Source organism: Vidua macroura, chromosome 18, assembly GCF_024509145.1.
Source record: "Vidua macroura isolate BioBank_ID:100142 chromosome 18, ASM2450914v1, whole genome shotgun sequence".
NCBI lineage: Eukaryota > Metazoa > Chordata > Aves > Passeriformes > Viduidae > Vidua > Vidua macroura.
In genome coordinates, this window is record NC_071588.1 from 11561349 (window position 1) to 11575014 (window position 13666).

Here is a 13666-nt window from a genome sequence, read left to right on the forward strand (position 1 = left end):
TGCAGTGCATAGAGTGAATGACACTCACAGGATTCAATATTTCATCTCCAGAGCTGCACCTTATTTTCATCTCTAGAGTGTGCACCTTATTTACAGGACACTGCAAACTCCAGTCTGGGTACAAAAGTATTCATTTCCATGAAGTCCAGATACAGCTGGAATGCCACACAGGTCTTAATTGTCCTTGCAGTGTTCCTGTGAGATAAGAGGATGGCATGTTCACTAACCACAGGTTATCAGGGCAGACAGGTTATGGGAGAAGCATCTGCTAATTTTGGGTGCTTAATGTGAGATGAGTAATGTTCTGCAAAACCAGGTTCTGACTCTTAACACAGCTTTCTTCACATTAAAGTAAAATTCCTTTAATTTCACTTTGCAACCAAGAGTTAACAGCACTCCAGTCAGACACCCAGAAAATTGAAAATGTAGCAAACAATGATATTCAAATGTTTTAATATAAATATAAATCTAAGTAATTCACTTATCATCACACAGGCATTGCAGCATTTTGCTGTGATGTTTATCTGCCTTATCCCTGAGACCTCTTGGGGACTGCATTTTTGCTATCTGAATATTGAGGGCATTCTGCTTTGACTTATTTTATGGCTTGCTCTGCTGGGCTTTGTATTTTTCTGCCAGGTGTTTGAGTTCTTCCACCTCCCTAGAGCAGCTATAGCCCGTGCTTGGGTAGCACATCAGGGTTCACCTGCTCTGTCCAGCCACCATGGAGAAAGTGCAGAGTGCCAAAAGCAGTGTCTCTTGCTCAAAGAGAATGAAGGGAAACCTCCTGGACTGCTTGTGAAGGAGCTTCCTGCTGTTCCCTCGGTGTGTAGGGTGACCAACTCACAGCACATTCTATTCCAAGAACTGAGGGTTGCAGCTGACTTCCAGAGGTTTGTGGTGGTTGCACTTTGTCACCTGGGCAGTGTTTTCTACTCCCTCCTACCACCTGCATCTCCTGAGCAGATGAGGAGATGCTGCCTGCTCTGCCTCCAAAGGGTGCCTCTCCAGCCACAGCTGGGGCATTCCCATTCCACCTGTTCCCTGCCCACTGCACAAACTGTTGCTGTGCAAGCAGGAGGACAAGGCTGCGCTGGCATTAGTTTTGTCTGTGACCCAGACAGGGACAACCAACACAGATGTTTGTAGTGTGGATCTCAACAGCCCTTGACTTGGCATTTGTGTGGAAGGGAGGCCTTAACAAATGTTTGGAGGGTCTGACTCAACTTGCTCCATTTCTTCTGGCTCTTCTAGAATCTCAGGCTGGGCTGCTGATGCATGTCCTGCCATAAAACCAGTGCTTTTGCCAAACTTTGTTTGAAGCAAGCCTACAGGGACAATGGGAAAAGGAGAAATAGGTTCCACTAATGCTTAAGTTGTTTGTTTATTTAACTTGAGAAGAGATTTAATTTTCCCAAACCTTCCTTTCTGTAACAGATGAACTGTTGTGATTGAACTTCACAGAAATTCTGAAAATCTCTCTTGGAAAATTTCAGCGTAAATGTTTGCCAAATAAGACAGTGCTGGTAGCTTCAGAAGGTGTCAGACTGTTGGTAAAAAATAGTGGTAATTCACTCTCAGAAAGAGAGAGAATGTGTCTGTCTTTCCCATACAGTGAGGGTGAAGAGCAGAGAAAATACCTGGATTAAGTTTGAGAAGGACAGAGGGAGAGCTTGCTGCAGTATTCTTAGGCCACAGGAAGGTGTAGGGACAGCTGGAACATCAGTGACTGGCACCCTTCAGAAGAGAAGAGTTACTGCCAGGAGTTTTGGAGTGGGTAGCTTGCAGCCTGGAGGCTAGAGAAGGCTGGGAAAAGGGGGAAGCCTCACTTGCTGTCATCCTGGTGCTGCTCCTCATTTGAGGAGAGGTTGCAGCCCTGGGACTGCAGAAATAGGAAAGGCCTTTGAGGATGCTCCCCAGCAGAGGCAGGCTCAGGGAGGTGGGTGCAGGGCAGGCAGTGGAAAAGCAAAGCTCATTCCACTGCCCCAGGAAATGAGGAGAGTCCCTTCTCAGGAATTTAGAAGGTGAGTTTTTGACAAAACAGATCTTTCCAATTATTGCATATATCAAAGCAAGGGAAGCAGGAGTGCTAAAGCTGAGTGACTACTTCTTAGTGTCTGTTCTGTTTGGAGGAAAAATTGGCTGGTACTTACAGGCTTTCAGGTAGAATTTCTCTTTCCTTCTCTGCTGTGCTTCCATGGTTGGTGCAGCATTGGCAGCCATTGCCTGTCCTCAGATCAGATCCCTTTGTTCCTGTTGTCTGCCAGCTCAGCAAGAGCAGGGCTGTGGCAGAGCAGGTTGTGGATTTTGCTCCTAGCTTGGTCCCCAGGGGATACAGAGAAGCTGACCTGTGAAGCTACAGCAGTAAATGGGATTACTGCTCCTCTTGGTACTACTCTTGCTAGCTTGTCCTTCCCCCTCCAGCATTTCCTAATCATTCTCCTTTCTTCCTCTCAGTATTTGAATTGGTTTGTTTGTTTTGTTTTACTGTCACTTTCCCCTCACCACCCCCAACAGATGAAGCTTTTCCTTTTTATTCTCCAATTCTTTGCTCCTTAAGGGCTCTGCCTGGATGTACAGCCCTTCCTGAGGAGAGCTGGCACACCAGTACTGATGTTATAAATAATGTTGGCTCCTCTCCCTGCTGCTTCCCCTCCCCACATGGGGCATGATTGGCATGATTACAGAATTTGCCCCGTTTCATATCATCAGGACAATGAGACACCTCCAGCAGAAGCTTTCAAACATATTTACGCTTTAAAAATTGAACGGAATGTTTTTCTCCTTTGTAAGCTGTCCTTATGGGAAACCTTGCCTTTGAACACATTCATTGCATGGTGTGTGAACAGCCTGTACCAAAGGAAGAGTTAAAGTGCCTTTTATACGCCCACTTTGAATCCCTGATTCTCTTTAAAGAGCTGTGTCAGCAGCAACCTCTTTGCAAAATCTTACGTATTGTGGTTTCTAGATTCCTAATCTGTGCTCTTCTAACATTTGCAAGAAAACAATTATTGCTGTTGATTTAAACAAGAACCAGGAAGCCCTGAGTTCTTTAACCAGAGTCAGGAAGAGCTGAATCTGTCTAAACCTTGGAGCTGGTGAATGTCAGCCTCGCAGTAATTGAACACAACACACGATGCCAACCTGGTTAGTAAACTGAAGTACTTAGGCTGACAAGCTGTAAACACATTGAACCCAGCCATGGCTTGGGGCCAGCGTGTGCTCTCTGGTATCTCCAGAGCTTCCAAGCCCTCTCACTGACTGTGGTTCAGGTTGCAAGATTGCGCTGTGACTCAATCTTTTGGTTTTTAAGGCTTTGGAATAGCAAAAAGCACCACCCAGTTGAGAAGAGAGGAGAACACCAGGATCTTACAGGCATGAGATACCTGTGTCATTTCCTGTAGCCTGCTTTCCACCTTCCTTATTCTTTTGGGTTTTTTTTAAACGTAGTTCATGAGGAGTGGAAGCAAAGCACTGATGTCTTGTTTGTTCAGATCTGGCTGGGTGCTTGGTCCTCACAGCTCCCATGGCAGGGAGACAGGAATGCTCTGACTGCTGCCCTGGTACAGTCCTGTAAGATTTATTCTGAAACACGTGGGTAGAGAGGTGGCCAAAAGATGGGAGGGCAGTGGGGAAAGGCTAGACATGGATGCTGGCATCAAAGAGGCAGGGACAGTCAAAGCATGAAATACCAGTCAGACTTGTGATGGAAGTGGAAAACAGGCTAACCAAGCTGGGTAGGAAGCATGGGATGGACTGCTGACCACCTGGCACTCCCTGCTGAGTGGTTAGAGTTTGCCAATACAGGCTGCTCCCACTTCCTGCTGGGAACATCCCATCTGCACTTTGGTAATAGGTGTATTTTCCCCATCCTCTGTGGTCTGGTAGATGTGGTACCAGCTCCTCCACTTGCCACAAGCAGCTCAAAGATTTCAGACTGCTCCGGGTAGGGGAAAGGAGTCCTCAGCCTTGGCAGGTCTCCCTGTTCTGGTGGGGAGCTTGATACTGATGCCCAGGATGTTCCCTCTTAACTGTCCTGGCTGGAGTGCAGGAACAGAGGGGCAGCGAGGCTGTTGGAGTCAGTGTTGCTCTTTGTTTCCCTTCTGTGCCAGACACAGGCAAAGCAGAAATGCCCTTGGCCCGGGGCGCATCACAGCTTGGCTGCTGCGTGAGCAGGGTGGGAGGACAGGCCCACAGTCTCTGCCTGCTCACTGCTGTCCTGTTCTGGGTAAGCAGGTGAGCCTGCTCCCAGGTCTGTAAGTGAGGAATTTTGTAATACCAAATAATAAACTTACTCTTGTTCCTCCTGGTTTTGGCACCAAGTGAATTTCTGAGTCTTGGAGTACATTTCATAACAAGTGTGACTTAAAAGGACCCTGAGGCTGAAGGAGCACAGGGGCTGTTTTCCAGATGTTCATCGTGCTCCACGCAGCCCCAGCTGACACTGTGAGCAAAGGCCTCCCTCAGCAGGAGCTCTTGTCGGGACACAGCTCCCGGGAGGGAACAGGAGCGGCAGCACAATGCACAGAGCAGCTCCCCGGTGGTGCATTGATCCCTGACACAGCAGGAGCAGGGGATCATCTTTTCACACTGGAGGAAGCTGTATGTAAATTTGAGGTACTGCATTGGAGATCTTGTAATGTGCCCTGTGATTGTTGGAACAACTCCCCTGAGGGTTTCTTGAGCAATTGCTGTGCAGAGCATAAAGCAGCCAGGCCCTGCCCTGTGTCCTGGCTGCCTGTGGCCCAGGCTGCACTTCTGCAAGCACCACACTTGGAAAAATGCCCCTATTAACAAAGGGTTAGGACAAATCTGTGGACTTTGCACAGTGCCCTTGTGGCAGTGGCCAGGAAGGAAGGCCTGCAGTGTGTCCTGGGAGATGTTTGTCTCTCTGAAAGCGCATCTCTTTTAAAGGGAGGAAATTAACATTCCGGCAGAAAATGCCGTCTCCGTCAGCTGACGGTGCCCAGCGAGAGCTGGCTTGTAAATTAAAGCTTTTACTCGTGAAGAGAAAACTGTTCTCAGTGCTATAAGGAAAACTGTTGTGCCACTGTCGTGATGGGGAAGTTTAAGTCATTTAAATAACTTGTCGTTGTGTGCTGCTCATTACAGATGTTACAAACGTACCCAGCTGGTTTTTAAATCCTCACCTCCTCCAAGAGAACCTGGTAAAGGTCATTATAGTGCTGTGTCAATATTGACCAGTTACCTCATCCTCAGCAGTGTGGACTTTGGAGCACTGTTAGTTTTTCTCAATGCTTCTTTGTGTAGCTGCACTTTTTCTTTTGTAAGTGTTGTAAGAAATCTTTGGAAACCAAGAGCAATTGTGTTTTTCATGCACCAGGGCTGCCACATCCTTTCCTCTTTGGATGAAGGCAATCTTTGTTAACTGTCTTGGGGCTGCCTGTCTTGATTACGTGTGTGTACCATGCCTTACAAAATGCTCCATGAGCTGGACATCCAGGCACTCCTGGCACAGAGACCATAAGGAATGGTCACAGCCTTGTTGAGCATTTCTGTGCCAGTCACACAGGTGCTCCGTGCATGCACAGTCTGGTGCAGTGCTCATTTTACCATGTGGTTTGTCACTTGTGTTTTTCTGAAGTCTTCTGAACACTGACTGGTGAATTACAAATTTCTGCCTTCTTTGAGATGCCCTTGCAAGATTTTAAAAGGCACTATGGTTCTTACTGAATGTCACTGAAGAGTGGGATGCGAAGAGAAGTTTTTCTTTACATGTAGTACCTAATGTGTGTGTAAATCTTACTCATTTCCTTAGAACAGCTTCTGTCTGCCACTTTTATTTAAGAGGTGGTGGTGGTGGTATTTGACACCTTGCAAAATTTTTATGTAGTTGCTGCAAGACTTTTAGGCTAGAATATAGCTTGTGAAATTTAATGAAACTGTTCAAAAATCAGGATGGTTATTGATGAGACAGAATCCAGAAATATCTGGGAGCGTGAGGATCTGTTTCTTTCTTTGTGTTGTGCGTAGGCTCAAAGTCACACTCGGGATGTGATAGTTCCTGCAAACTGAACCTCTAGCCCAGGTACCTCATCTGTACATCTGCAGAGGACCCTAAACTAAGTGGAGCTTTTTTGGAGACAGCTGTAGGGCTGTATATTCAGTCACTAGAGCAGAGTGTACTGCTCTGCTTCCTGATCCTCCCACTGTGAAATCAAAAGCTGAAGATTCCTCTGGATATTACGAGTAGGATGGAACCCCAAAAAACCTACCCAAATCCCTTGAAAAGCATGTACCCTTTCAAAGACAGCTTCTGACTCTATTCTTAGAGAGATTTAACAGCATAAAAAGGCTTCAGGAGTCTAAAATGCTATTTCTGTGAATGACAGAAATAAAAAACTGGGAATAGGACTCTGTAAAAGGGGAATGTTTCTCATTATTTATAACCTCCATTGCTCGACCAAATTTTTTTAGAGTTTTTGGAAACACTCAGTTTCACTTTATCAGGTTAAACACTTTTTCAGGTAACAGTTTTGAGAGGAAGGATAATTGAAATTCAACAGAAGGGATTACTGCTTCTCTTAACACTTCATGCTCGTCTTCCCCATTAGCCCTTGAATGTAGTTATGTGGGGTGTTTTCCCCCTCTCTTTCTTCAGTTGTTTCAGTTAAAAACTCCATGGAATCCCAATAAGAAAATCAGCATGTGCATTCCAAGCCATGCTGATTATTCCATCTTCTCACTAAAAATAGACACTGTGCTAGCTGGCACTGAAAAATAATTCAGGGAATAGTAGAGAGTGGGAGGAAGAACAGCCCTGTGGAGCCAGGTCAGGCTGTGACCGTGGCGTGTTCGTGCACACCTGGGGAGGTGCAGAGGAGTGATCCTGTCTGCTCACAGAAACACAGCTTTGGAGAGCTCCCGTGGAAGGAGGGAGGGCATTGCACAGAACAAGGGCCTAACATTTGTTTAGGAGGATGAATTCTGAATTTTTAATTTCCATGTTTTGAATTTTGTGAAGAGGTCTGGGCACCTAATTGAGACAGCACAGTTGGATAACTAAAGCTGAAAACTGTAAATAATCTAAGTGGCATCAGTTGCTGGTAAATAAAAATTTCTTTAATGTTTAATATTTGCGTATTTCTAGAAACAAGATGCTGAGCACAATTAGATGTTTTGGTTTTTAGTCTGAAAGTAAATTAAAAAAATAAGTGTGCTCTGGTCAATTGAATGGTCTTTTACTCTCCATCCTCATTCTCAGGGTTTTTTCTTACTCTCCATGCAACCTGCTCTTTATTTTTTTAATTTTTTTTTTTTGTCTCCTAAACAACTTATTTGTAGAGTGAGCCAGACCTGGAGAAAGGCCTGGAGATGAGAAAATGGGTCCTGTCAGGAATCCTAGCCAGTGAGGAAACCTACCTGAGCCACCTGGAGGCCCTGCTGCTGGTAAGGCTGGGGACAGATGCCAGTTCAAACACTGAACTGAATTTTCACTGCTGCTTCTCTCCAGAGTTTCTCTGAACTTCACATACCATGGGTTACAAGTTGCTGGGTGCAAAAGGTACCTGTTTCTCCTCCTGTACAGAGAGAGGCTTAAAGGAAGGACTGGATATAGCAGAGTTTGGGAGTTGTTAATGTGGCAGTATCCAGGAGCTCTCTTTAAGTATCCTGTGCTAATTATTACACATTGCTGTACAGTTGGACAGAGATTAGGGAAATGGAGTGCAAAGGGATTTTAATTGCAGCATTGATATCCAGGGAAAATCCACCTACCAGGGGTGGCTGATCCTCATGAGAGAACTTGTTCATGTTAGCTTTTAGGAGTTGTGTGAATGCAAATCTCACTTTTTATTAGGATGAAAAATATGGAGGGATGTATTGCAGTGTGGCAAAGATGTTCATGGTTTGCATGATAATTATTTCCTTCTTTCCTCATTTCAGCCTATGAAGCCTTTGAAAGCCGCTGCCACCACCTCCCAGCCCGTGCTGACCAGTCAGCAGATTGAGACAATATTCTTCAAAGTGCCTGAGCTCTATGAGATCCACAAAGAATTCTATGATGGGCTCTTTCCCCGAGTGCAGCAGTGGAGTCACCAGCAACGTGTTGGGGACCTCTTCCAAAAGCTGGTGAGTCAGCTGCCATCACCAAAGGTGCTGGCACCCCTCACCCATTTCACAGGAGCTGGAAGTTCCCTCTGGTGACCGCAGAGACCAAAGGCATCAGAGTCTGTGGCTGAAATAGATGAGAGGTTTCTCACCTCCTCACTTTGCCACTGCAGTGGAGGCCCTACAGCAAAAGTGGCTCTTTCGTTGTCTTTAATTAAAGACTGCAGCAAGCTGTTGTGGTGAAATAAATACAATTTCACATAAATGTTGAATCTCCAGGGTTTCTGCAGAGTCCTCAAAGCATTTCCTTTCGATGGAGATGGGAGAGTGGCAGTATTGCAAAGTGAACCAGCAGTGAAGCATTCCTCATTACTGTTGAACTCCCCCACACATCCTTCCCTCTCTCTCTTGTGCTTTTCTCTACCTGGTGCTGATTTATGGTCATCACATTGGCTTTGCTTTTCTGCCACTATCCTGGCCGTTCTGTTCCCCTTGCCGTTATGCTGATGCAGTCAACCTGCAGCTGAGAATCCTCCAAGCAACCTCAACAAAATTCTATAAGTGCAGAAAAGGACAAAGACATACACAGCATATTCCTGAGGCTGAATTAAAATTGCTGAGTTTCTGAGCCAGATGACAAATTGTTTGCATTCTAGGAGGTTTTTTTGGCCCCTTTAGCCTCTCCCCTAGCATGTGCAGAGAGCAAAGGATTAAAGGAGCTGTTTTTTCCTTTTTAGAAAAGAAAAGAAGCTCTGCATTCCTGAGGTGCCTCTGGTTCTCAGGGTAGGAGTGACATTCCAGTGAGGGGTTGTTGGCTGGGGAGTGTGCTTTACCAGGGTCGATCAACTGTTAGCAGCTGTGTAGCCCAGCATCAGCCCCATCCCCTGTGGAGCAGGGGGAGCTGGCCTAGAAGATGATGTTTTCTGTACATGCCAGCAGCTCAAGACGAAAATACAGGAATCTGCTTTCCACTGCCAGCATGTTTTAGCCAGGAGGGGTCAAGTTGGTGCCTTGGTGAATAGCTCATGGTATGCAATTTGAGCAGCTGGTTTGAGAGGACAAACCCAGCTGCTGCTGGGTGCTGAAGCAGACACAGAAGGCTGCTGGAAGTGGCAGCCTCACAAGCTGCCCTGGACGTGTGGTGCAGCAATGGGAATAGCACTGCTTGGAGAAGACCTGAGCGTATTCCTTGGCAGGGCTGTCCAGCAGCCCTCTACTCGCCGCACACCTACTCAGGCTTTTGTTTCAGACCATTTCTTGTTGCTGGCTGATCTTGGGGGCAGGAGTTCAGCCCTTCCTCTGCTCTTATGTTCCCCTGATTTTTCTGCATTTGTGACAGGATTGTTGATTTTGTTGGACTAGCATTGGAAACAAAGGAACAAATTGCCCTAGTGAAGGAGGCTTTGAGCTGGCATAGCAGTTTTAGTTTCGGGTGGTTTGGTACAGCAGTGGTGGGAATTGCAAACTCTTTGTTGGACGAGATAAAGCTAATAATTCTTGGCAGGCACTGGGAAGCAACTAGATGAGAGAGACAGCAAGAACATCAGGCTTTATAAGGCATCTACACTGGATGTACATCAAATCTTTTGGAGCAGACTGTTTACTCGTGGTCATGTCATGCAGTCTGATGATAAACACTGAAATATCCAGATGTCCCTGGGGACATTAATTTTCTGTACTCTCACGCAAAAACCAGCACAGTAGATTGAAGTTACAGATAGTGGATGCAAAGAGTTTTAGAATTTCGTGTGTTCTGGCACAAAGTATGATCTATTTGCAACATCAAATTGACTGTTATTACACCTTTTCCTGTTGAGAAAAAGAAAAGATGCCAGGCGTGTGGGAGTGAAATACGCTTCTCATTTTTGGAGAATATATTGTACATATTTTTTTATAGCTAGAAAGGAAACTCTTTAGAGCTCTTTTTAGAAATGAAGACATATTTAGCAAACATCCTCACTGATAGGCCTCAGAAACAAAATATGTCCAAAAGCCAGCCATTTCTACCAACTCTTGTTTCATTTTCAGTGGGTTCTTTTTAATTGAAAAAAAAATTAAACCAGCACGTAAATGGTGTGTGAGCATTATTGCTTTTATTGGAAGCTCAGTTTTTAATGAAAAAGATGTCTTTATGATGACACATTCAGAGGAGGAAAATGAAAGCTTAGAAGGACTGTTCAGGAGTAGCAGGAAATGAAAGAATTGCATGGGAATGGAGAAACTTTAAAGCTCTGCCATGTTAGGCTGGCATCATCCAAATCTGAATGGCATAAGCCCTGCAAACGGTCAGTAATTCTGACAGCAATGTCTTCACAGGATTGTGCCTCAGTGGCAACTGAGATTGATTTCATTCTCTCCATGTTGCTGGGGTCATCCCTGGTATAAGTGAGCACAGTTTTCTTCAGCTTCAGTCATAACTGTAATTTTGTATAAGGGTTGAGATTAGTTTCTAGTCTTTCAGTAAAACATCATCTAGGAAATAGCTCACTGCCCTGTTTCTCAACCCTGTTAACAGAGTTTGTGCAGGGAATGTTGTCCTGGGAGTGGCTTTTTCTCTTCCATCAGCTCTGGCACAAAGCTCCACAGAGAGTGGGGAGCAAAATGGTTATGAGAGAGAGCAGGAGAGGGAAGGAGCAGTGGGGAAGTTCCCTGCTCTGCCTCTTGCACGTCTGGTGCAGCAGTGCTGAGGTGAGTGCAGTCCCCCGGCGATGTCTCCTTGCTGCACCCTTGGCTGCTGCCTGGCGCTGCAGGCTCAGGCTGCCGAGGTGTGCCCAGCCCAGCCTGGCAGCTCTGCAGCACAAAGCCAGCTCTGCACTCCAGACAAGCTGGAGGCTACCCAGGGATTTCCCATGCTGGATCTTGTGTTCTCTGGCATGAATATGGCTGAAGTTCCTAAGTCAGCAAATGGGATCAGTGCTAAGACTTTGTGATAATAATGACTTACTACTGCACTCTGAGACCTGTTCCATCCTCTTCTGGACCAATTCCATATTCCTTCTGCTGGAAAAACTGCCATTTTCCGTCACCTAGTGCCCCAGTCACTGCCATCCAAACAGATTGTGCTCTCTTTTGTGTTTTCAGCACTCTGCTGCCCTTATAATAATGCTCACTAAGGCAGATATGGGTAATATCTGGGTTTGATTTAGTGTCTCCATCATGCAAAGGCCAACAAGTAGCTTATTGGGGTCACATTTGTGCTGTTGGGCTGAATCATTCCTCCCTGATTCATATGTTGTGGCAAAAAGCCAGCAGCTCCAGTTACATCAATGAGCTGCAATATTAATAGATACTAATCTGGCAGTTCAGAAGGGAAAAATAGATGTCAGAAATAAGGATGTGTCACTCTCATAGGCTTTCACATCCTTCACAAATAAACTTGTTCAGCATAGGGTGGAACTGGGTGCATGGGGGCACAAGTGCTGGTTGGACAAAGTTGAGAGGTCAGAGATGTCGTTCTGGGCCTGCTCAGCATTCCCTGCAGTTGTTTGGTGTGAAAGAAACATGACCTGATCATTGGATACCAAGACTGACCATCCCAAACTGCCTTCTTCCACAGCATTTATTATATTTTGTTTTGCTTCCTGCAGGCCAGCCAGCTGGGAGTGTACCGGGCCTTTGTGGATAACTATGAAGTTGCTATGGAGACAGCAGAGAAATGCTGCCAAGCCAATGCTCAGTTTGCTGAAATCTCTGAGGTAATGTCACGGTGTTCAGACACACGAGCTGTCTGCCTCTGACTAATACCCTGCCATGTCACTCCTGTCTATTCTCCAAGTCCCTCTGCAGCCCTGACTTCTGGAGGAGTTGTGAGCTCCCACAGACTCCCTGCTTCAGCTCGTGCTCTTACACTGAATTTTACCCTGGGCTGGGCACAGACACAGCCTTTGTGTGCTGTCCCCACCCAGGGAATCTGCTACAAACTGGCATTGCTTTGAACTTCTGCAGTTCTGTGCTACCTTCGTGCAGTTCTAGAAGGGAAAGCTCTGTGTGAGTCTTTCAAATGTTTCTCTGGCTAATGATGATTCTGGCTGTGGTATAAAAGCCATCCTTAATGGCTTGCACAGCGGCTGTCAGTGGGATTGCAGGCTTCACTGGCATGGAGAGGAGAGGGTAATTCGCTCATGAAAAAGGCAAGTGTGTCAGCCATAAATCTATAGTACTATTCTTTGGCCTGCTCTGATTTCCTACCTGTCAGAGGAGTACCAGTCTCAAAGCATTTTGAATATTTTTTCAGGCTTCCCAGACCATCGGCTTTCACTGCAGTGCATGGTCTCATTGACTCTTAGTATTGCAGTGATTATTTCTTGAAGAACCCAGTTGCCAAGTAAACATGAATTTCATATGTGTCTGCTTAAAAACAATCAGATAAATCATCAGAGCTGAGTACTACCAGGGGTGTTTAGTGCTCTGAGAACTCCTGAGTACATTCTATATCACATGTCCCTTGAGACTGATGAAGAGGAGGTAAAATATGATCTCTCAGTTTTGCTGTTTCTGACAAATAATTCTGAATCATGCCAGTATCTACTGTATTTGGAATGATGGTGATGGTACTTCTGCATTTGTGTCCTGGTGAGGATTTTGGAGCTGAGCACATTAATGCATGGCATGGCCCATGGCAAAGAGCAGAGTCACAGACAGTATTCCTCTGCTGCTGTGGAAGAACTGACATGTCCAAGGTCACCCAGCTCTGAGTACAGGAGTAAGAAGTATAACCTGAGGGTATTGAATGCCAATCCTGTGCTTTATTTATTGGTGCTGGGACAGTGGCTGTGTCCTTATGGACGTCTTTGGTCTGCGGGTGATTTCAAAACTCCCTCATCCCTGTTGCTGTAGGTTGTTCCCTGCTTTGCTGCCTATTGACAGGTGCTCCTAAGAACATTGCTCAGTATTTGAGATGTGTGGGTGCCTGTGACATGGCAGTGGTGGATTTACCAAGAAGGAAAGTGTATTTTTCTGTCACTGACTTGAATTGTGATAGGGCTCTCCTCCTTTCACACCTAGGCCTTCCCCTGGAGGAGCAGATAGTCTGTTGTGTTCCCATGTGATATTTCAAAGTGATTGACCATCTGCTACATGGGTTTTCTTTTTCTTTTAGAATCTAAAGGCCAGAAGCACAAAGGAATCTAAAGATCAGACGACGAAAAATTCCTTGGAAAGTGAGTGATCCATGGAGAGGAGACTGGTCTGTCAGGACTGTGTGGAGGCTGTTGCCAAACCTCCACCCTCCCTTTTTCTTTTGGAATGCTGGAAGGTTATGGAGTCTGGGGCTCTACCTGGGAAGTCAGTTCCCTTTTGCTAAGTAGCAGAGCTCGTGCAAAGTAGGCTGCCTGCATGGGGAAGTGGCTCCTGGCTTCAAACCTCATCGGTGCCTTTGGGGAAAGCCAGCCTAACCACAGGGCTGCTGCCATTTTAACAGAACATCTGCTACCCAGTGATAGCAAATACAACCCCAGCAGTGATGGTTTTATGGGGGCACTTAGAGAGCCTGGCCAAGATCAGGTTCCACGGTGCTTGTCTTTGTGCACATGAGTAGAAGACAACCCATGCTAGAAGGAGCTTCCATACTCACTCTTCCTGATATTCCTGCTGCTTT

At 45.8% G+C, this 13666-nt stretch overlaps 1 protein-coding gene across 1 annotated transcript in view; it reads left to right on the forward strand.

Annotated features, from left to right (window-relative positions):
* The window catches only part of BCR (BCR activator of RhoGEF and GTPase), a 99424-nt gene that overhangs the window by 50309 nt on the left and 35449 nt on the right, over positions 1–13666 (forward strand). Inside the window, exons 3-6 of the mRNA XM_053993631.1 lie at positions 7306–7410; positions 7906–8091; positions 11658–11765; positions 13169–13229. Of these exons, the coding sequence (XP_053849606.1) occupies positions 7306–7410; positions 7906–8091; positions 11658–11765; positions 13169–13229 (460 nt within the window). The remainder of the gene's footprint in view (positions 1–7305; positions 7411–7905; positions 8092–11657; positions 11766–13168; positions 13230–13666) is intronic.